A 20702-nucleotide genomic window follows, 5' to 3' on the forward strand; every position below is an offset into this window, starting at 1 on the left:
TCTGCTGTCTAAAGATAAGATGTCAGCTAATTTAAACTTAGATGAATTGTATCTCTATGTTTTTGGTCACAAATTAACGTCAGCAGCCTATGCTAGTATAGGTGTTTCTAGCTAGAATATGGGATTTTATCATGGTTGCACCATCGGGGGCAATTGTAACAAAGTGTCCGGGGTCAACAATGTGTTTTCAATGCAAGCAGATTTTTTGTCTGGGATTTCATACTTTTATGTTAGTAAATGAAGATATTTCACTAAATGTCACTACATTTCAAAGTAAAAATACATTTAAATAAAAAATAGACATACATTTGAAAAATCAACCCCTCTGTCTGTCTGTGACCCTTTTATGCCCATATATGGACATTTCTGTATATGTCAGTTTCAGAGGTTTAGAACGTTCATGCCATATTAGGGCATCAGCTTCCCTGATTGGCCAAGCTTCACGTGATGTCATATTATACAATATAAAGTGGTCGTCCACCAAACTCTTCAAAACGTTCCGTTTGCAAAAGAAGTTACAGATATACCAAACTGATTTGCAAGTGCGTTCCCCATCTAACTCTCAGGAAGAAATCCCGAAAGTCCTTTACAGAGCAAGATTCAACCAACCAATCACTTTGACCAACAGCGGTGCTGGTGAGCAAAATGTACAGCACGAAGTCCGTAGTAGGAGCACAGCCGAGGACGTTCTGCCATGCAGCCGTGGCGGTGGGGAACAAGCTCTATTGCTTTGGAGGGAAGGAGAAACATGGCGCTCAGCTCTCCGGTCAGATTGAGGTTCACATCTTGCACACTGGTGAAGTCCCTCTCCGCTGGGAGACATTGCCCCAAGAAGAGAATGACAACACGGTTCCCTGTAAGCGCATCCGCCACACGACTGTGCTCATAGAAAACACCATCTACCTGTGGGGGGGTAAACCATACTCCGGTCACGATGATCGGCTGTGGAAATTTGAAGTCGAAACTCACAGATGGGAGAAGCTTAACGCTTCTGGGTGTGAGCTAAAGTTGCTGAGGTGTCATTTTGCCTGTGCCCTGAAGAAGGTCATGTATATCTGTGGAATATGGGAGGAGCGTAATAAACATCAAGTAGATGGTGAACATGACAAGGAATGGTTTCCACACGTTATGATGTACACGTTGGACACTGACGAAATGAAGTGGACTTCAATTGAAACCGGAGGCGATCAACCACCGACTATATTAAACTACTGTGCCACCATCATAGGGACAAAGATATTTGTATTCGGGGGCTACACAAGGAGCGAGGACTGTAACGAAGGAAGCTGTTACAGTGACCTCAGAGAGTTTGACACAGAGACCAACTGCTGGAAGGAAATTAATGTACCTAAAGAGGGACGTCCAGAAGGACGTGTGGAACATTCGGCCTTTGCCTACAATGAACAGCTGTACATATTTGGTGGCGAGAACTGGGGTGACACACAGTTCAACGATATGTGGACATTCAATCCAGAGACGATCTCCTGGAGCAGGGTTGACACCCAGGGGAATGACCCGCCGAGTGAGAGAACTGGGCTGTGCTGTTGCATGGTGGGAGGTCTTATCATCCTCTTTGGAGGACCCCCCAAAGAGGGTGATGATGACCTGTGTACCTTGGATTTGGAGCCCTCCAAAGAGGGTGATGATGATGACCTGTATACCTTAGATTTGGAGCCCTCCAAAGAGGGTGATGACCTGGGCCCTGTTTCATGAAAGCGGAATTAAATTATCCTGGTTTAAAAGACAAATCCAGGTTTGACAAGCCTGCGCTGTTCAGCCTGGTTTATTCAGTTCCACGAACGCCAAGCCGGGCTGAGAAGGAGCGGTTTTGTCAAGCCAGGATTGTTAAACCAGGCTGAATGTGCGTTCACGTATTCCTATAAAAAACCATGAAAGTCGATAGCAGAATCCTTGAACTTGACCAATCATGGAGCCCAAAACCAGAGCGGTGTTCTTCTCAGTGGCTGAACAGCAGCACTGCAGCAGCTCATGGAATCATACAAGGAAGTAAAATGTATAATAAGCAAGAAAGGAGACAAGGCGCAATAAATATAGATCCAGAGAGAAAGCGTGGCAAAGTATTGGCAACAAATTAAATGCAAAAGTCGTCCAAAAATATATATAATTCAGTTAGGCTTAAACATGAGGAGTTCCGGGTCCCGTGTTGACGGGGACCCCCGTGGACCCCCGGACGCCACGGGGACCCCCGGCCCCCCGTGAACCCCCGGACCCGGCCTCGGAGGAGCCCTTGTTTGAGAAGCTGCACAGCTTCATCACATCTCCAACCATGAGCTCTATGAACCTCTCCGATCTGTCAACACAGCCCACCACAGCACGGAGACCCCCCCCCTCCTATCTGCTAACAGATTGATTAACACATTCACTGCCATTGACGTACGTCAATTTAAATATATATATATATATATATATATATATATATATATATATATATATATATATATATATATATATATGGTGGAAATGGCCTGGATTCGCTTTGGGAACCCCACTGATCATACATGCACGCGCGCGCAGCATGTGTGACCAGTTTGCGTTCGCATTTTATTTCCGTTTTTTATTACTTTAATTAGGTTAATTCGGTACAAAAGAATTTTTATGGCAGGCAATAATCTCCATATTTTCAAGAGAGTCTCTTGTCTCCATGCAGACCATCTAATGTTGTGAAACTTTCCTAGTTTTACACAGGCAATGTCACATAGTTTCTGTAGTTGTGCTGTTTTTTTTGCACCCCCCTTCTGCAAATAAAAGCTTAGCAACCTGACAACGGAACGATTAACAGACTCACAGTATGGTACCATGCGATCAGCTGACTTGGCGCAGTTCTCCAGAGTGTGGGCTGTTCACAGAACGTGCACAAGGGAATCCCCGATGACCACCTTCTGACGTAATTTAGGGATGACGCCGTTGTACACGCCCACGTTGACAGGTGCTCCATCTGTGCAGACCGAGACCAACTTCGTCTGCCACTCATCCGCTAATCCACATTCATCGAATAGTTGCACAAGTCCATCCACTATGTCCTGTGCTGATCGCTTTACCCCCAGATTAATTAATCCAAGGAAATCTGAGCTAAACTCTCCATTGCTAGACACCGACACAATGTACACAATTTCCTGATTGGCTAGTGAAACATGACACATGTGCATAGCCCTATAAATAGGACTATGCACTTAAAAAAAACACATTTATGTTTTTTTTTAAGTTAGGGGTGTACAATGGTTGGTCCACAATATTACTTTTCTTTAAGTGAACTTCCATCACTGTGATGTCAACTTCCATCACTGTGGTGACCACACCGCCCACTTCACACTGGGTGTGATTTTTGGGCGGTGAAACCACCCCTATATGTGAGGTTTGGATATTTGCACCCCCCAACCCTGTGCTGTGATTGGCCACCAGTGTACCCCCCTAACCCTGCACCGTGATTGGCCAATCACAGTCTATTCAGGACTGTGATTGGCTAATGAAACATGACACATGTGCATAGCCCTATAAATAGGACTATGCACGGGGTGTACAATGGTTGGTCCACAATATTACTTTTCTTTAAGTGAACTTCCATCACTGATGACCACTGTGACCACACCGCCCACTTCACACTGGGTGTGATTTTTTACTTTCCTTTTGAGGTTTCGGTTTATTTTGTATTAATCTTTTAATTACTTTTTTGCTGCCTTAAGACCCAAGACTGTCTTAAGAGCTGTGGTTGTGTGTCCCAAATTGTGTTTACAGGAATAAAACCACACTCTACTGCTGCAACATCCGGCTTTGTGTCACTTTTTGATGATTGAGCTTTTGATGTGTATGCCATCAGGCAGGACAACTTTAAGGCCGTCCTTCCCAAATGTCATCTTAATCTTTATGGTTTTCAAAAGGTGGTTTGGAACTTCATATATATGTTTTCTGTCATAGTCGCCGTCCACGCCTTCAACATGTTGCATGACATATACGGCCCCAATTTCACTGCCATTGTATGCAAATACAATTCGGTCCATATTGTATTTGGGGCTTGGGTTAGGTGTTTTCTGATTTTGATTGTGTAGATACTGCCTCCTCACATGGGCAAAGTATTTGTCATTCGCATTACCAGCACTACTCAGGTTGCCAACAATATAATAAGTGATGTTGGGTATAACGGGTAGAACATCATCTTCTCGTTGGAAATACCTATGAAGTCCGTAGGAATTGATCCTGCTCCACCTGTCTTGGAAAGCCTGCGGATCGAAGAAATGGTGAGGGACCGTCTTGATATCATTCTCATCAAACCGCAGAATCGCTGAGAACCAAGCTATCAATTCCAATCTGTGTCTTGGGCCGTGCTTGACATCATCGGCATCCACCAGATCGGCTACTTTATGTATTCTCCTTGGTGCTTCCATGTAGATCAGGGGCTGGCTGGTGTCTGGTTGATGAATCTTGCATCTTGCAACAGGAACCGAATTTTGATGGACGACCACTTTATATTGTATAATATGACAGCACGTGAAGCTTGGCCAATCAGGGAAGCTGATGCCCTAATATGGCGTGAACGTTCTAAACCTCTGAAACTGACATATGCAGAGATGTCCATATATGGGCATAAAAGGGTCATAGACAGACAGGGTAAAACTGCTACTCTGAGAAGTATGACGGGTACAAGGAGGAGTGCAGCCACTCAGCCGGCAGAGATAAGGAGATATAGCAAACATGTGTATTATTCAGTGGTGGAAAAATGTTTTACTTAAGTAAAAGTATCAATACTGCAATGTAGAAGTACTCTGTTACAAGTGAAAGTCCGGCATTAAAAATGTACTAGATTAAAAGTTTGAAGGTATTGGTATCAAAATGTACTTAAAGTACCAAAAGTAAAGTACTAAAATGTTTGAAAATAGCCTATGTATAAAATAGGGCTAAAGTGGTTAATGTAGGTTTTGTAATGTAATATATTTATATCTGCAAAGTAACTAAAGTTTTCAAATAATTGTAGTGGAGTAAAAGTACAATATTTGCCTCCGAGATGTAATGGAGTAGAAGTAAAAGTATAGACAATTGGAAATACTCCAGCAAAATCTAAGTACCTCAAAATTGTACTTAAGTACAGTAGTTGAGTAAATGTACTTAGTTACTTTACACCACTGGTATTATTTGTGTTGGTTAATATCTATTTATTCAGTAATCTTACAAATACATATGCATGCAATGTGTTGGATTGTTGTAAGGGAGATAGGGGACAAAAGTAACACTTTCTGTATTTGCCTTCACTAATTCACAGACTACTTGAAATATCCTAGTCATCCTTTGCTATAAGAAACATATATATGTGCCCTAATTAATAATACAATTTTTCAGCTTTCATTAATAAGGACAAGACTAAAATATTAATTTGAATGCAATGAGTCACAGTGTTACAATTCCCCCCGTGACGGGGGCAGTTGTAACAGTGGTTGGGGGCAATTGTAACACTTTAAAAATAAGTCATATTAACACACTTTATCTCAAATAAAAGCAAGTAATATGTATTTTTTATAATTTAACATTTTTACTTACAAATATTTTATATACATAATTACAATTATTTTGTATTTTTATTCTAATTATTTTATTTTTCAATTTTGTTTTTTCAAATGTATGTCTATTTTTTATTTAAATGTATTTTTACTTTGAAATGTAGTGACATTTAGTGAAATATGTTCATTTACTAACATAAAAGTATGTAATCCCAGACAAAAAAATCTGCTTGCATTGAAAACACACTGTTACAATTGACCCCAGTCACTTTGTTACAATTGCCCCTGATGGGGCAACCATGATAAAATCCCATATTCTAGCTAGAAACACCTATACTAGCATAGGCTGCTGATGTTAATTTCTGACCAATAACATAGAGATACAATTAATCTAAGTTTAAATCAGCTGACATCTTATCTTTAGACAGCAGAAGGAAAAAACCATACACTAAAAAAAATTACGTTTACACCTCAAAATAATTTTTTTGTTGAAAACTTCTGCTGAGATGAAATTATCATTCTATCCTTCCATAGGCAGAGAGAGGACCCTACTGAGCATGTTGTGGGACACTGATCAAGGCCAAGACACAGTTAGGCAGGGTACAAACCCATTTAAGGGCATTTATTCAAGATTCAGCTGCACAGAGCATTGTTTATACGGTTTAAATCATAAGGTAAGTATCGTAACATAGGTTCTTCCCACGTTCGGGTTTTCCATTCATCACAATTCTGGTAAGTGTTACATCGTTCCGCAGGTTGCCTATGAAATAAAAGAGACAGTCTTTTAGTTCTCAATTTCACTAGCAATTGTAAATTGTCGAGGGAAATAGTGGAGTTTTCGCTTACCGCCTGAGCACCCGTCCATTCACCAGGAGAGCCAGTGGAGACTGAGACAGAGTGGCTGCCTAGCCGGTCCTCGCAGGTGCGCTGAGTTGCGGTTGATTCATGATCAAGATTGGTAGGTACCGCCCCTCGATGACTTGGCCTAGGCTGTGGTGCTGTCTGCTGGGTCTCCCACTGTCTCTCTCTGGTGAGGTGCCTACCTGTCAGGCGGTTTCCCAGCGAGACTCCACAATGTGCACAAGAAGTCTCACCCCTCTAGCTTGTTTCTAATTAGAATGATTGAGTGTGTTACTTTTGTCCCCTATTACTTTTGTCCCCGGTCCCCCTAATAAGCTACTGTATATCCTACAATAAAGGCCACTCAGCGCTGTACGCATGTCTGTAACCCACGAAACAGGGCCCAGGGTACACAGCACACCATCACCCTCGTTTTGGGGCTCCAAATCCAAGGTACACAGGACACCATCACCCTCGTTGGGGGGCTCCAAATCCAAGGTACACAGGACACCATCACCCTCTTTGGGGGGTCCTCCAAAGAGGATGATAAGACCTCCCACCATGCAACAGCACAGCCCAGTTCTCTCACTCGGCGGGTCATTCCCCTGGGTGTCAACCCTGCTCCAGGAGATCGTCTCTGGATTGAATGTCCACATATCGTTGAACTGTGTGTCACCCCAGTTCTCGCCACCAAATATGTACAGCTGTTCATTGTAGGCAAAGGCCGAATGTTCCACACGTCCTTCTGGACGTCCCTCTTTAGGTACATTAATTTCCTTCCAGCAGTTGGTCTCTGTGTCAAACTCTCTGAGGTCACTGTAACAGCTTCCTTCGTTACAGTCCTCGCTCCTTGTGTAGCCCCCGAATACAAATATCTTTGTCCCTATGATGGTGGCACAGTAGTTTAATATAGTCGGTGGTTGATCGCCTCCGGTTTCAATTGAAGTCCACTTCATTTCGTCAGTGTCCAACGTGTACATCATAACGTGTGGAAACCATTCCTTGTCATGTTCACCATCTACTTGATGTTTATTACGCTCCTCCCATATTCCACAGATATACATGACCTTCTTCAGGGCACAGGCAAAATGACACCTCAGCAACTTTAGCTCACACCCAGAAGCGTTAAGCTTCTCCCATCTGTGAGTTTCGACTTCAAATTTCCACAGCCGATCATCGCGACCGGAGTATGGTTTACCCCCCCACAGGTAGATGGTGTTTTCTATGAGCACAGTCGTGTGGCGGATGCGCTTACAGGGAACCATGTTGTCGTTCTCTTCTTGGGGCAATGTCTCCCAGCGGAGAGGGACTTCACCAGTGTGCAAGATGTGAACCTCAATCTGACCGGAGAGCTGAGCGCCATGTTTCTCCTTCCCTCCAAAGCAATAGAGCTTGTTCCCCACCGCCACGGCTGCATGGCAGAACGTCCTCGGCTGTGCTCCTACTACGGACTTCGTGCTGTACATTTTGCTCACCAGCACCGCTGTTGGTCAAAGTGATTGGTTGGTTGAATCTTGCTCTGTAAAGGACTTTCGGGATTTCTTCCTGACAGTTAGATGGGGAACGCACTTGCAATTCAGCTTGGTATCAGGCTCTTGTAACTTCTATAGCAACCGGAATGATTTGAAGACGGTGGACGACCACTTTATATTGTATAATATGACATCACATGAAGATATGACATCACGTGAAGCTTGGCCAATCAGGGAAGCTGATGCCCTAATATGGCGTGAGGGGTGCAGCCACTCAGCCGGCAGAGATAAGGAGATATAGCAAACATGTAGCTATGTGTATTATTCAGTGGTGGGAAAAGTACTCAAATGTTTTACTTAAGTAAAGTATTACTCTGTTACTAATCTCTCAAGAACAGATTCTGCACTGCGTTGGAATCTGTCGGGGAGGTTCGTCATAACGTGTACGCACTGGCCTACAAGTGGGCGTGCCTTCAGATCAGGAAGCAGGCCACGCTTTACCCAATCAAATGTAGTGGGCGGGATTTACATCTGTGCGTCCGCTTTCTATTATGGCCCCCCTGGAAACAAACCCAAATCATTCCAAATATGGCATCGTCGGAGCCCACAACACCACGGAAAGTTAGTAATCTTAGCGTTTGTAGAGTTTGTGGAGAGGATTTAAAGTTAATAGTCTATATATGGAGATCCCCATAGATGGAGACAATCGACCTGCTAAGTCGTCATAGATACCTGAACGTGTGTCATATATACGGAGTCTGACATCAGCAACCTCTGCCCAGATCTCCATACATAGAGATAACCGTCATGTCCAGGACTGACGGCATAGTCCCATATTCGGGCATAACCGACGTAGGCCGACCCATATATGGAGATGATTTTCCCCTCATGTGCTGAGAGGAAGGAAGCGAAAACGATTTATCTGGCGAAAAATAATCAAGGTATTTGTTTTCTAAAAAAAATACATGTACTGCACTGTATATATTCAGAAATATAAAATGTGCATTTGTTTACTTGCTTAAAAACAGGTTTTATTGCCAGTGTTTTATAAGAAAGCAGCATGATATTAGGGCAAAGAAAAAATCATCTCCATGCAAAGCTTACAGCTTACAGCATACCGTGTCCCAGTTCGATACACGACGCTCAAGGGAGAAAACTCGACATGCGACAACTTGAGAGAATCTTCTGTACAGTATGAGCAGATGAAGCTAATGCAACTTTTGCACACAGTATCCACACTTTATACAACAAGAGTGATCCTGGAGTGATGGCGCCGTGGAGAAGTGGAGGGCTGGCCGTCGCGCTACCTTTGCAATTGTTTGCAGTCTTAGTAGTCACTTTAGGCACACACAGTGTAAGATGTACACACACATACGATAGGCAAACATTACTGAACATCAGAACGGCGATCGGTTACCGTTCTCCGGAGTTTTCGGCGGTTCCTCCGTCGGAGATTGTTGCCGACGCGTCTTCCATTGTCCTGCCGCTGATATCAACACCAGTGAGGCGGAGGAGGAGACGCTGGCACCGGGGAAAGCGAGCTGGAGTCCTCGTTCGGACGAGAAGACGCGCGGATAAACCACCGCTGCCGTCCATTCTACTGTCCAATGTTCAGTCCTTAGAGAACAAACTTTCGGAGCTACGGGCGAGAATCCATTTCACTCGGGAGATGAGGGATGTCAACATCTTAGCCCTATCAGAAACGTGGCTGGACGATTCACGTGAAGATTCCATGGTAGAACCAGCTGGATTTTCCATCTATCGACTGGACAGGTCGTATGCTCTATCCGGCAACAAACACAAAGGGGGCGGAGTCTGTGCAATGATACGCCAATCATGGTGCAGGAATGTGATGCCTCTGAAATCTTTGTGTTCTCCTGATATAGAATATTTAACACTACTACTACGACCAATATATCTGCCCAGGGAATTCAGTGCAATTATACTGTCAGTTGTCTACATCCACCCCCGTGCAAATGAAGAGGCTGCACTAAAGGAACTGTATGGGACAATTAATGATTTGGAGTCTGCTTATCCTGATGGCTGCTTTATTCTGGTGGGGGATTTTAACTCCTCCAACCTGAAGAAAGTCCTCCCAAAATATTACCAACATGTCACGTGTAACACACGAGGGGAGAGGATTCTCGATCAATGCTGGACGCCTTTTCGGGAGAGTTATAGAGCCCTACCACGTCCACCATTTGGTAGGTCGGACCACAACTCGGTCCTACTACTCCCCGCCTACAGGCAAAAGCTTAAACGGGAACCAGCCAGCGCAAGAGAAGTCCGAATCTGGTCTGAGCAGGCTGATTCTATGCTGCAGGACTGTTTCCAACACACAGACTGGGAGATGTTTCGACACGCCTCTGAGAATAACATCAATGAGTACTCAGACTCAGTCGTTGGATTCATCAGTAAGTGCATAGATGACGTTGTGCCACTAAAGACAATAAGGACCTATCCAAACCAGAAGCCTTGGATCAACAGTGACGTCCGTGCTGCGTTGCATGCACGGGATGCTGCCTTTAGATCCGGAGATCTGGGTTCCACCCGCGCTGACCTCCAGAAAGCCATCAGGAAAGCTAAACGGGAGTATAGTGCTAAGCTGGAAGACCAGTTCAAGAATGGGGATGCGAGGAGCGTGTGGCAAGGGCTCCGGGAAATAACGGACTTCAGAGGGCGACCCAGAAGCACGGAGCCCCCCTCTGCCTCCCTCCCAAATGAGCTGAACTCCTTCTTCGCACGGTTCGAGATAGACGGCACCAACACCACACCACCGGAGCCTGCACCACCACAGGAGGTCAGCCCATTATCCATTTCGGAGGCTGATGTGCGTAAGGCCTTCATGCGGTTGAACACCCGTAAAGCGGCAGGCCCCGACGGCATACCAGGCCGTGTGCTCAAAGTCTGTGCACACCAGCTGGCTGGTGTGTTTACAGACATCTTCAACCTCTCCCTCTCCCAAGCTGAAGTTCCTGAAGGCTTCAAAAGGTCCATCGTAGTCCCAGTCCCCAAGCGTGCTAAAACATCATGTCACAATGACTGGAGACCTGTTGCACTGACACCAATCGTTAGCAAGTGCTTTGAGAGGCTGGTAAGAGATTACATCTGCTCTGTACTGCCCGCTACGCTGGATCCATGGCAGTTTGCATACCGGAAAAATAGATCAACCGAGGATGCAGTGGCCATGGCTCTCCACACTGCACTCAATCACTTGGATGCGAGAGGGAGTAACAACAGGTACGTGCGGATGCTGTTCGTGGACTTCAGCTCAGCCTTCAATACAATTGTCCCTGCAAGACTAGACATGAAGCTCAGAGACCTAGGCCTGCACCCGACCATGTGCAGGTGGGTACTGAACTTTCTGTCGAACCGTGGTCAGGTGGTGCGGATGGGTAACATAACATCAGACCCAATGACCCTCAATACCGGTGCACCCCAGGGATGTGTGCTCAGCCCCCTCCTTTACTCCTTGTACACCCATGACTGTATGTCCACGCACGGCTGCAATACCATCATTAAGTACGCCGACGACACTACAGTCATGGGGCTGATCACTGACGCCAATGAGACGGCCTATAGAGATGAGGTCAATACACTGGCGCTGTGGTGTCAGGAGAACAACCTAGCTCTCAACGCGGGAAAGACCAAGGAGCTAATTGTTGACTTCAGGAGGCCAAGGAGGGAGCACACGCCAATCCACATCGATGGAGTTGCAGTGGAGAGAGTCAGTGGGTTTAAATTCCTCGGCATTCACATTGACGACGACCTTAAGTGGAACACTCACACCACTCATGTGGTGAAAAAGGCACAACAACGCCTGTACTGCTTACGGCGCCTGAAGAAGTTCAGGGTCAGCCCCCGTATCCTGAGGTCCTTCTACAACTGCACCATTGAGAGCATCCTGACGGGTGGTTTCATCGTATGGTACGGGAGCTGCACTGTCCTTCAACAGAAGGCACTACAGAGAGTAGTGCGGTCAGCCCAGCGCATAGTCGGAGGTGAGCTTCCCTCCCTCCAGGGAATATACGAGAGGCGATGCGTGGCCAAGGCTGAACGGATTGTTGGGGACGTCCACCATCCCAGCCACAGCCTGTTCAGGCCAGCACTGCGGCCGCGGCCAGGCAAGCGGTATCTCAGCCTTGCTAGCCACACACAAAGACTATGGAGCACTTTCTTCTTGGCCACCATAAGACTCTTGAACACACACTGAACACTACATGGCCCGGACTATATGGCCATATGTCTGTGGCTAATGTATTATATCTATGACAATGCAGTTTGCACATGCGCTTTTTGCACTTACTGTAGGTAGTTTTTGATCTTATACATGTTTTATTATTAAGCAGCTTAGTTTCTAACATAACAATGAGTCTAAATGTGGAATTACTGAGACTGTAGCTGCTGTGTTGGTTTTATAGCGCACAATGAATTTCACGTGCCTTTTACTTGTAAATGGTATTGTTGACAATAAAGTTGAACCTTGAACCTTGAACAGCAGTCTAATTGAATTAGCTGAGTAACAAATGAGCGAAAAGCTCAATATAAAATTGGTATATTCGTTGAAGTATCTTTTTCAGAAGGAGCGATATTTAGTGCTTAGAAAAATATTTAAAGCACAAGTACAAGTAAAAGTACATTTCTTAATTTTTATATCAATGAATTGCTGTAATGTTTTCACAATGAATTTATAGGATCTTGTAACTCGTTTCAGAGAAGTATCTCTCTGAAACCACCAGCACTGCATGCACTGATATGCTTGCTTGTAAAACCACTACGTTATACAAAGCCTGCAGAAACACCTACAAATGACTGAGGAACCAGAACTAAATACTCCTGTACACCCAAACAAGATGTAACAAAGAGGCGAGCGGAGGGAGAAGCCAGAAACACGGCTAGCGTGAGAGCAGAAGTGTGGCCTTCCCTAAAATTGCATTTTAGGGAAGGCCCTAAAATTGCCCTAAAAAGTCCCTAAAATGCAGGAAAAAAACAGCCAACCTAAAAGGACTCAGTACTGTACAGCCTTCCTAGTACAGGAACAGGCAGTACAAATCCTCAGAATCTGTATTTACTGTAAGTACAGTACTCAAGTTCATTTACTCCGTTACTGTCCACCATTGCCGGGGACCACGGTCGGTCAATGACCTACAGTGTTTAAATGGTTATGGTGCCTACGTAGCCAACTCCTCATCGATCAACAATAACCATGCATTGCATGCTTGCAGGATTCTGCTGAATTGTTTTGTGCGTTGAGGATGTAACAGACCTTGTCTATTTTATTACATTACATACAGTATTACATGTAAAATTATTACATGCTAGAGGATGTGTTTCATGAATTGCATTCTGCAGTGCAAGATCAGGCACTGAGCATGTTTGAATAATGTCCCGTCCTCCCCCATCATGTGATTATCGCATGCAACAGCATGTATTTTATGTATGGATCAGAGACGAGTCCCAGTGTTGTACCACAGCCGCTGCAGAGTGTACGCACTGGCCTACAAGTGGGCGTGCCTTCAGATCAGGAAGCAGGCCGTGCTTTACCCAATCAAATGTAGTGGGCGGGATTTACATCTGTGCGTCCGCTTTCTATTATGGCCCCCCTGGAAACAAACCCAAATCATTCCAAATATGGCATCGTCGGAGCCCACAACACCACGGAAAGTTAGTAATCTTAGCGTTTGTAGAGTTTGTGGAGAGGATTTAAAGTTTGGACTAAAAGGACAAGTATTTAAGTTATTGATAGAACAGGAATTGAAGACTGCGTTGGAGGCAATAACCGTACTACCTGTTGCTGTTGAAGATGAACTCAAATCGATTTGTAGAAGTTGCAAACAATTGCTTGAAAAGTATTCGCGCACCAAAGTAATTCTGGATAACATCGCAAATTCGGTCAAAGATCTATGTGACCGAAATCCTGCGAGACATAAACGTTGTGTTACTGTGTCGCCGACTACATCACATGAGAGAAAAAGAAGGGTAAGTGCTATGAAAAAGCCCATGTTAAATGAATAACAATGTAAAGGACAGACACAGATGAACTGTACTTTACTTTTTGCGAACTGCAGTGGTGGAAAAAGTACTCAAATCTTTTACTTTAGTAAAAGTATCAATACTGCAACATAGAAATACTCTGTTACAAGTAAAAACTCCGGAATTCAATTTGTACTTGAGTAAAAGTACAAACGTATTGGCATCGAAATGTACTTAAAGTACCAAAAGTAGAACGTTTTCATAATGCAGAATGTCCCGTTTTCATAATGCAGAATGTCCCGTTTTCAAATGTATATAAAGCGTTTGAAAGTAGCAGATCTCCAAGCTCATGAGCTTGTAGATCTGCTCTTTTGGCTCTAATAATCAAATTCTACAAAGTAACTACAGTAGTAACTAAAAGTTTTCAAGTAATTGTAGTGGAGTACAATATTAGCCTCTGAGATGTAGTGGAGTAGAAGTAAAAGTACAGGAAATTGGAAATACTCAAGTAAAGTACAAATACCTCAACTTTGTATTTAAGTGCAGTACTTCAGTACATGCACTTAGTTACTTTCCACCACTGGCAAACTGCTAACAAATAAATTATTCAGAGGCTGGGCGTTGGGTGTGATAATATGCTATGATATGGTAGGGGTCTATTACCTTTTCCAGGTCCACAAGAGACCTTAGTTGAGAGAGACATTAAGCATGAACATGCATGTATTGTATAAAATTGTATTTCATAGATAGCTTCATAGAATTGTTTGACATTACTATCGTCAGTGTTGTGTGAATTAATGTTTAGTTAATGTGTATTTTATTTCAGACATTTAACAACCTAAACCCTTTAATACACAGCACTTGGTCTTCTCTTTTACAATCTCACAACACGTCGCGTTGAGACACATTGTGAGCGTGTAGTTTGGCTGTTTTGTTGCATGGCATACATAGGACATAAGTGGTTAAACAGTTTTTTCTAGCATTATCATGCTTAAATGTTAATACCAATGTCATGTTATTTTCAGAGTAAAGAAGGCACTACTTCATCTTCAGTGATGCCCACCATCCCAGAACGAGTCTTGCAGTGTTGTGAGATTGTATTGGCATCTCTGCCAGCATCCCAGAAATGGTGTGTGTACAAGTGTGTGTGTGTGTGTGTGTGTGCGTGTGTGCGTGTGTGTGCGTGCGTGTGTTAGAGGGAGAGAGTGAGTGTAGCAGAGACAGACTGATCAAAACAGGGAGAGATAGAGAGAGTACTGTGTGTGTGTGTGTGTGTGTGTGTGTGCGTGTGCGTGTGCGTGTGCGTGTGTGCGGGGGTGTGTGTGTGTGTGTGTGTGTGTGTGTGTGTGTGTGTGTGTGTGTGTGCGTGTGCCTGTGATAGAGGGAGAGAGTGACTGTGTAGCAGAGAGACAGACTGATCAAAACAGGGAGAAAAAGAGAGTGAGAGAGAGAGAGAAAGAAAGAGAGTGAGAGGGAGCAACAGAGAGACAGACTGTTCAAAACAGGGAGAGATAGAGAGTATCAGAATGCTATGTGTGTGTGTGTGTGTGTGTGTGAGAGAGAGAGAGAGAGAGAGAGAGAGAGAGAGAGAGAGAGAGAGAGAGAGAGAGAGAGAGAGAGAGAGAGAGAGAGAGAGAGAGAGAGAGAGAGAGAGAGAGAGAGAGAGAGAGAGAGAGAGAGAGAGGGGTAAACATAGCTAGGACTGCAGTGCTCAGTGAGCGGGTGGGGTCAGGTGGTTCTGACCACTATATGTAAAGTCGGGGTAATTGCTGGGTTCAGATACTTAAATTAGGTCCTTCCTTCACAGTGGTAAACATACTGGAAACCAGGCAGCAGCCTCCATACCGTATAATCCTTCCTCCTCTCTTCCTAGAAGACAAGCTGCTCAAGTCAAAAACAACAATATATACTTTACGTATGTATACAGTGCATTTGCTCATGGAGAGTGGAGGAAATTCATAACCAACAACAAATAAACTATAGATATTTCTTTATCAATATTGTCACCATTTTCAATATTGCATCTGTGTCTTGTTCATTGTTAGACTACAAAAAGGCACACTGGCATTTTCCTTTTTCCTGCATTGAGAGTGTTACTGCTGTATACAAGGCATCTCATTCACATCCTTCTCTATAAGCAGCAAAGCATTGAAGATCAACACAACACATACAGCATATGGACCAACAATATAAAATACATGTTTTTACAAGCTGTTCCACATTTGCTTGAGTTTACGCTGCTGTGGCTTAATCTCTGTTAACCAACAGTGACCATAATACAGCATGTGATTACAAAAAGGGGATGTTTTGCAAGTGAATTAAAGGCATTTGGTTTCATCGCAACTATTAACCACTTGAACCCTAGCGTCCCTATTCTGGGTCAAACATTCAGTGATTGTTTTATCTTATTTTTTGCTTTCTTTTCCCCAGCAAATTTCAGCACAGATTTGGTGTAGAGACATTCTAGCAGACCTAGTATGTCGTCAACTATAAGTATATAGGGTTTAAGTGGTTAAAACAAAAATGAACCAAATTGTGTCCTTACAAAAATTCACATATTTTGTAACCAAGAGGACATTTATTGTGACAAACAAGATTAAAAAAAAACCCTACACAAACACACACGAAACAAAAAAAACAGACAGGCATATGGACAAACAGCCTCACAGGCCTGGGTATATCAGGGCCCCTTTTAATCACTAGCCATGAGACTTGTGTCAATAGACACAGACCTGTCGACAAACCTCACACGATCCTGCATACCAGCTGCAGTTGGAATGTCTGCAGTACAGTACAGTACCACCGTAAACATCTGTTTTTACACAACGGGTCCCAGGACACTGTCATGAGGACAACTTCAAACAAACTTTTCAGCCAATTAAGAAGCATAACACGTTTTCAGCAAAGTACAGTACACATGTGCAAAAGAGAAGTGCCCACTGTGGGGGGGAGGGGGAGGATATTTGTGGAGCACATTCAGAGCTGGAGCCATAATGACCTTTTCAGCAAACAGAGGGGGAAAAAAATAAATTAGCATGAAACAACATCCCTTCTTAACCACTTTCACCCCGGCGCCCCTGTTTTGGGCACGTCATTATAGGCGAACAATTCGAATTTTAATGTTCACATCATTTTCAAAAATAGCCGATCCGCGAGCTCACAATGCGAGGCGTTGTGTGAGCTTTGTAGATGATAGATAGGCTATTTTCAAAGATTTTGAATAAGGGTTTAAGTGGTTAATGTTAGGCACTGTAGAAATTACATGGCAAGGCGCTGGTATTTCCTTTTCCTCCTGCAACGTGTGTTGCTACACAAGGCCACTCATTCAGTCACCTACCGATTACATTTCACTTCAAGTTTCTTTGGTATAAAAGCAGCTACTGTTGCTAGCCCATGACTTGTTTGACAAAAAGTAAATTAATAGAAGTACTGTGCAAGTTCAGCAAGTCACCTTTAGAAGCTACCTGACTTTTTTTTTCCTCTCTCTCTCTTCTTTTTGGAGCATTTGAAACAACCACTCACTGTTCTCAAGGACAGAGCTTTCTCTATCATGCCATATTTGCTAAGGCGTTTAAATTAAGTTCTGCACAGACCTACAATACAAGCCCCAGATCGTTTAATTTGGAGTGGTAAATAATCCCTGTTTTTTTATCATTAAATGCAATATGAACATATTACATTCAATGGCAACTTTTGTTCATTGATCTTTTTTTGTTAGTAATGTAATAAACTTTAAATAGCGCATCATCATAAAACATTTCATACTTTACTGTATCTCTCAGATATACACAAGTCCTAATAAATATCGATCCATCCAGATTTGTATCCTGGCTGTTGGGCTTTGCCTCTGTCAAGGTTCAAAGTTCATGTTTGTCAAAGTCTCTATGTAAACTTAAACACTTTTTCTTCTATCAAACTGATGGACTTGTCTGTGAGCATTTTTTCGCTGTTGACAAATTTGTACCCAAACAGCTTTAACGTCGGCCCGCAAACCCTCTGCACGACCTGTGCGATTTTGAAGGGTATGCCGAACCTCCACTTCTCCACCTGCTCCGATGAGTTCTTCTGCGTGGAGTACACACCACTGGCCTCTTTGGAGGCCTGCGTGTTCCTGAGAATCCACTGCCTCACTTGGCGCGTGAACGGGATTCCGGAAAACCTGTACATCTCCGCCGCCTTCCTCATGGGGAACCGGGCGATGTCCTCGTAGCGCACCAGCATGTACCGCCGGCGCAGCCACCGCGGCTGTCTCAGGCCCACCTCGGCGGACATCCTGATGTTGTCGCAGTTCCCTTTCAGCTTCCTCACCTCGTCGTCGTCGATGGGAACCTTCCCGTCCGCCGCCCACTGCTTCCAGTTCTTGTATTTGTCCGCGAAGGCCACCATGCGAGAGGCCAGCACGGCCCTGGGGTCGCGCACTAGCTGGATGAACTTGACGTCCAGACGGGGATCCTCGGCCAACGGGCGCAAGGTCTCCAGCTGACGCACTCTCACCGACTTAATGGCCCTGTGCTCCTTCTGGAGACAGGACTCAGAGGCCATGGTCAGGTTGAGGGGCCCGCAGCGTCTCGTCCTGCAGTGGTAGTGCTCAAAGACCCCCTTGACGAAGGGGCTGCAGACCGACTCCTCGCAGAGGGAGCTGCTGGACTCCCTGCGGAACAGGGCGGCGGTGACGTGGTCCTCGGGGAGGGGTTCGACGAAGCTCTCCAGCAGGGAGAAGTCGCACAGGAACAGCTGGCGGAGGACGTCGCGGTACGCCGGCGCGGCCGCCGTGGCGTTGGTTCCTCCGCCCTCCAGCGTCAGCATCCTCTCCACGTGCCAGAGCGGCTCGAACAGGTAGAACATGTTGTCCGTCTGCTGGTTGAAGAACTCGCCCACGAAGGAGGAGCCGGTCCTGGTGGTGGCAAGGAGGAGGATGTGTTTCCGGCCACCCGACGTCGACGCCACCGCGGCATCCTGGGGCTCGGTGTAGTTGACGAGGCGACGCTTCATCAGAGTGAAGGCAGGGTCCAGCCTGTTGAGGGTGGTGAAGGAACCATTGTGCTTCAGCAGACCTCTGGTCTGGAGAGGGGTCTGTGGAGTCTGCTTCATTGCCAACTTATCTGACACCCTGAAAACAGACAGTTGAATCTGTGTTATTGTTTTGTTTCGTTTTTTTGTCAAAAGAGAGAGCAAATAGGTCTATTATTTACCATGGGAATTGAAAGCATTTTTTGTGTTTGCTAAATAAATGCCAAGCATCATGGTAAATTAGCCTTAATAACCATTTAAACCTTATATACCGTACTTTGTTAACCGGTGTCCACCAGGGATCTATTCTTGGCCCTCTAAGTTTTTCCCTGTACACCTAATCTCGTCACCGAAAGTAGCAGATCTACATGCTTACAAACTCACAACGTTGCGTAATGCAACGCATTAGTGAGCTTGTAGATCTGCTTCCGCTGAATGTTCTCCTATTATGACGTTGAGGTTAATCAAAACACTAAGAGAAAAACAACAGTAGGTCTATTAGTTAGCATGGCATTTGAAAGCATTTTTGTGTTTGCTAAATAAATGCCAAACATCACGATAAGTTAGCTGTCTTAAAGCTTGAGAGAGATAAATGCAACGGACAGGCCTCGGTGCAACTGTTGGAAAACACAACAGCGCTCCATTGATCACTGAAATGGGCTTACCTCGAGATAATGTTGTTTTCCTTCTCAATGATAACAAGTGCCACAACGAAGACAATGGATATTGTGTATTTGATCCTCATTCTTGGATGCAGCGGTGCCTGGATACGCTTTTATAGACTGTTTTTAATAGGTTCTGCCAATCTTCCACAACTCCAGTTGCCTTCTTAAAGAGCCCTTGAGTTATTTGTATTCCCCATCGTAAGACAATGCTTCATCCTGTAAATGAAATGAACATTAAACTGTCAGTCATACATTTTTTTGCACAGTTGAACAAGACTGAGAGTCTTGCAAGAGTATGCATCGCACTCTTGGTCTCAATTCCCTCTGTCAAAGCACTTGTGGAAATTTCTTCTAGCTGGTCATATTAATGGGGAAGTTAAAAGCCTATTGTTGCATTATGCCATAAAACCTGTCTGCTCCCCATAGATGCTTAGTCAGCTTATACCACAATAAAGGGGTCCCTGCAAAGCCCTGGTTATGCTAAGCCTTTTTTTCCTGCCCTCTGCACCTCAAACTCTCCTCCTACATGCAAACTTCCATAACAATGGTGTGAAGAGTGCTTGGCAAAGCCAAAAGATGGTGCGATTCACTCTGGGACGAAAGCGCATCTTAACAAAGTGAGAAAAGAAAGCAACCCAGGGCTTTACTGGAATCTAATCTCATCTTTAAAGAGACCCAGGCAATGGAACATGCCCAGTGCCCACCCACCATGCATGCGCTGAAACCTGGTACACCCAGACACACAACTCAAGTTTATACTTGAGTCTTGTCTTTGAAGTAGCAAGACGAAAATGTTAATTTGTGAATTAAAACGCAATTCTACAAATCTTGTGTTTTTTTTGTTTGTTTGTTTGATTTTAACTCCTCTCGGTCTGGATTTAGTGTGAAATCACCCACTGATGTGGGTGGACATGCAAGCCATTACTAGCAGACAGCTACTTTCCTATGTCAACACTGAGAAGAGGTCTGGTCGACAGAGTCCATCAGCTTCATGACTGGCCTACTGTGAGAGATAACATCTGGGCATTGATCTGAAGGACTGCTGCTCCTGCATAAATGTAATCTCAGTGGTGAAAAGTAACTAAGTAGCCACATTTACTCAAGTACTGTACTTAACTACATCGCACCACAACGCATTTTGAGCTTCTAGATTTGCTATTTTCGACGTATGATGTCAGGCTTATCTGGTCAAGTACAATTGTGTGGTACTTTACTTGAGTCTTTCCATTCTTTCC

At 44.4% G+C, this 20702-nt stretch overlaps 1 protein-coding gene across 1 annotated transcript; it reads right to left on the bottom strand.

Annotated features, from left to right (window-relative positions):
- Nucleotides 1-16689: 16689 nt before the first annotated feature.
- Nucleotides 16690-19597, bottom strand: LOC308097082 (carbohydrate sulfotransferase 3-like). Its single transcript, XM_080444678.1, has 2 exons — nucleotides 19468-19597; nucleotides 16690-18902 (listed from the first exon to the last, which is right to left on the bottom strand). The coding sequence occupies exons 1-2, from the start codon at nucleotides 19545-19547 to the stop codon at nucleotides 17675-17677; spliced, it is 1308 nt and encodes a 435-aa protein (XP_080300804.1). The 5' UTR covers nucleotides 19548-19597; the 3' UTR covers nucleotides 16690-17674.
- Between the last annotated feature and the right edge of the window lie 1105 nt (nucleotides 19598-20702).

The sequence above is a fragment of the Gymnoscopelus braueri genome, assembly GCF_963280865.1.
Source record: "Gymnoscopelus braueri genome assembly, chromosome: 12".
Taxonomy (NCBI): domain Eukaryota; kingdom Metazoa; phylum Chordata; class Actinopteri; order Myctophiformes; family Myctophidae; genus Gymnoscopelus; species Gymnoscopelus braueri.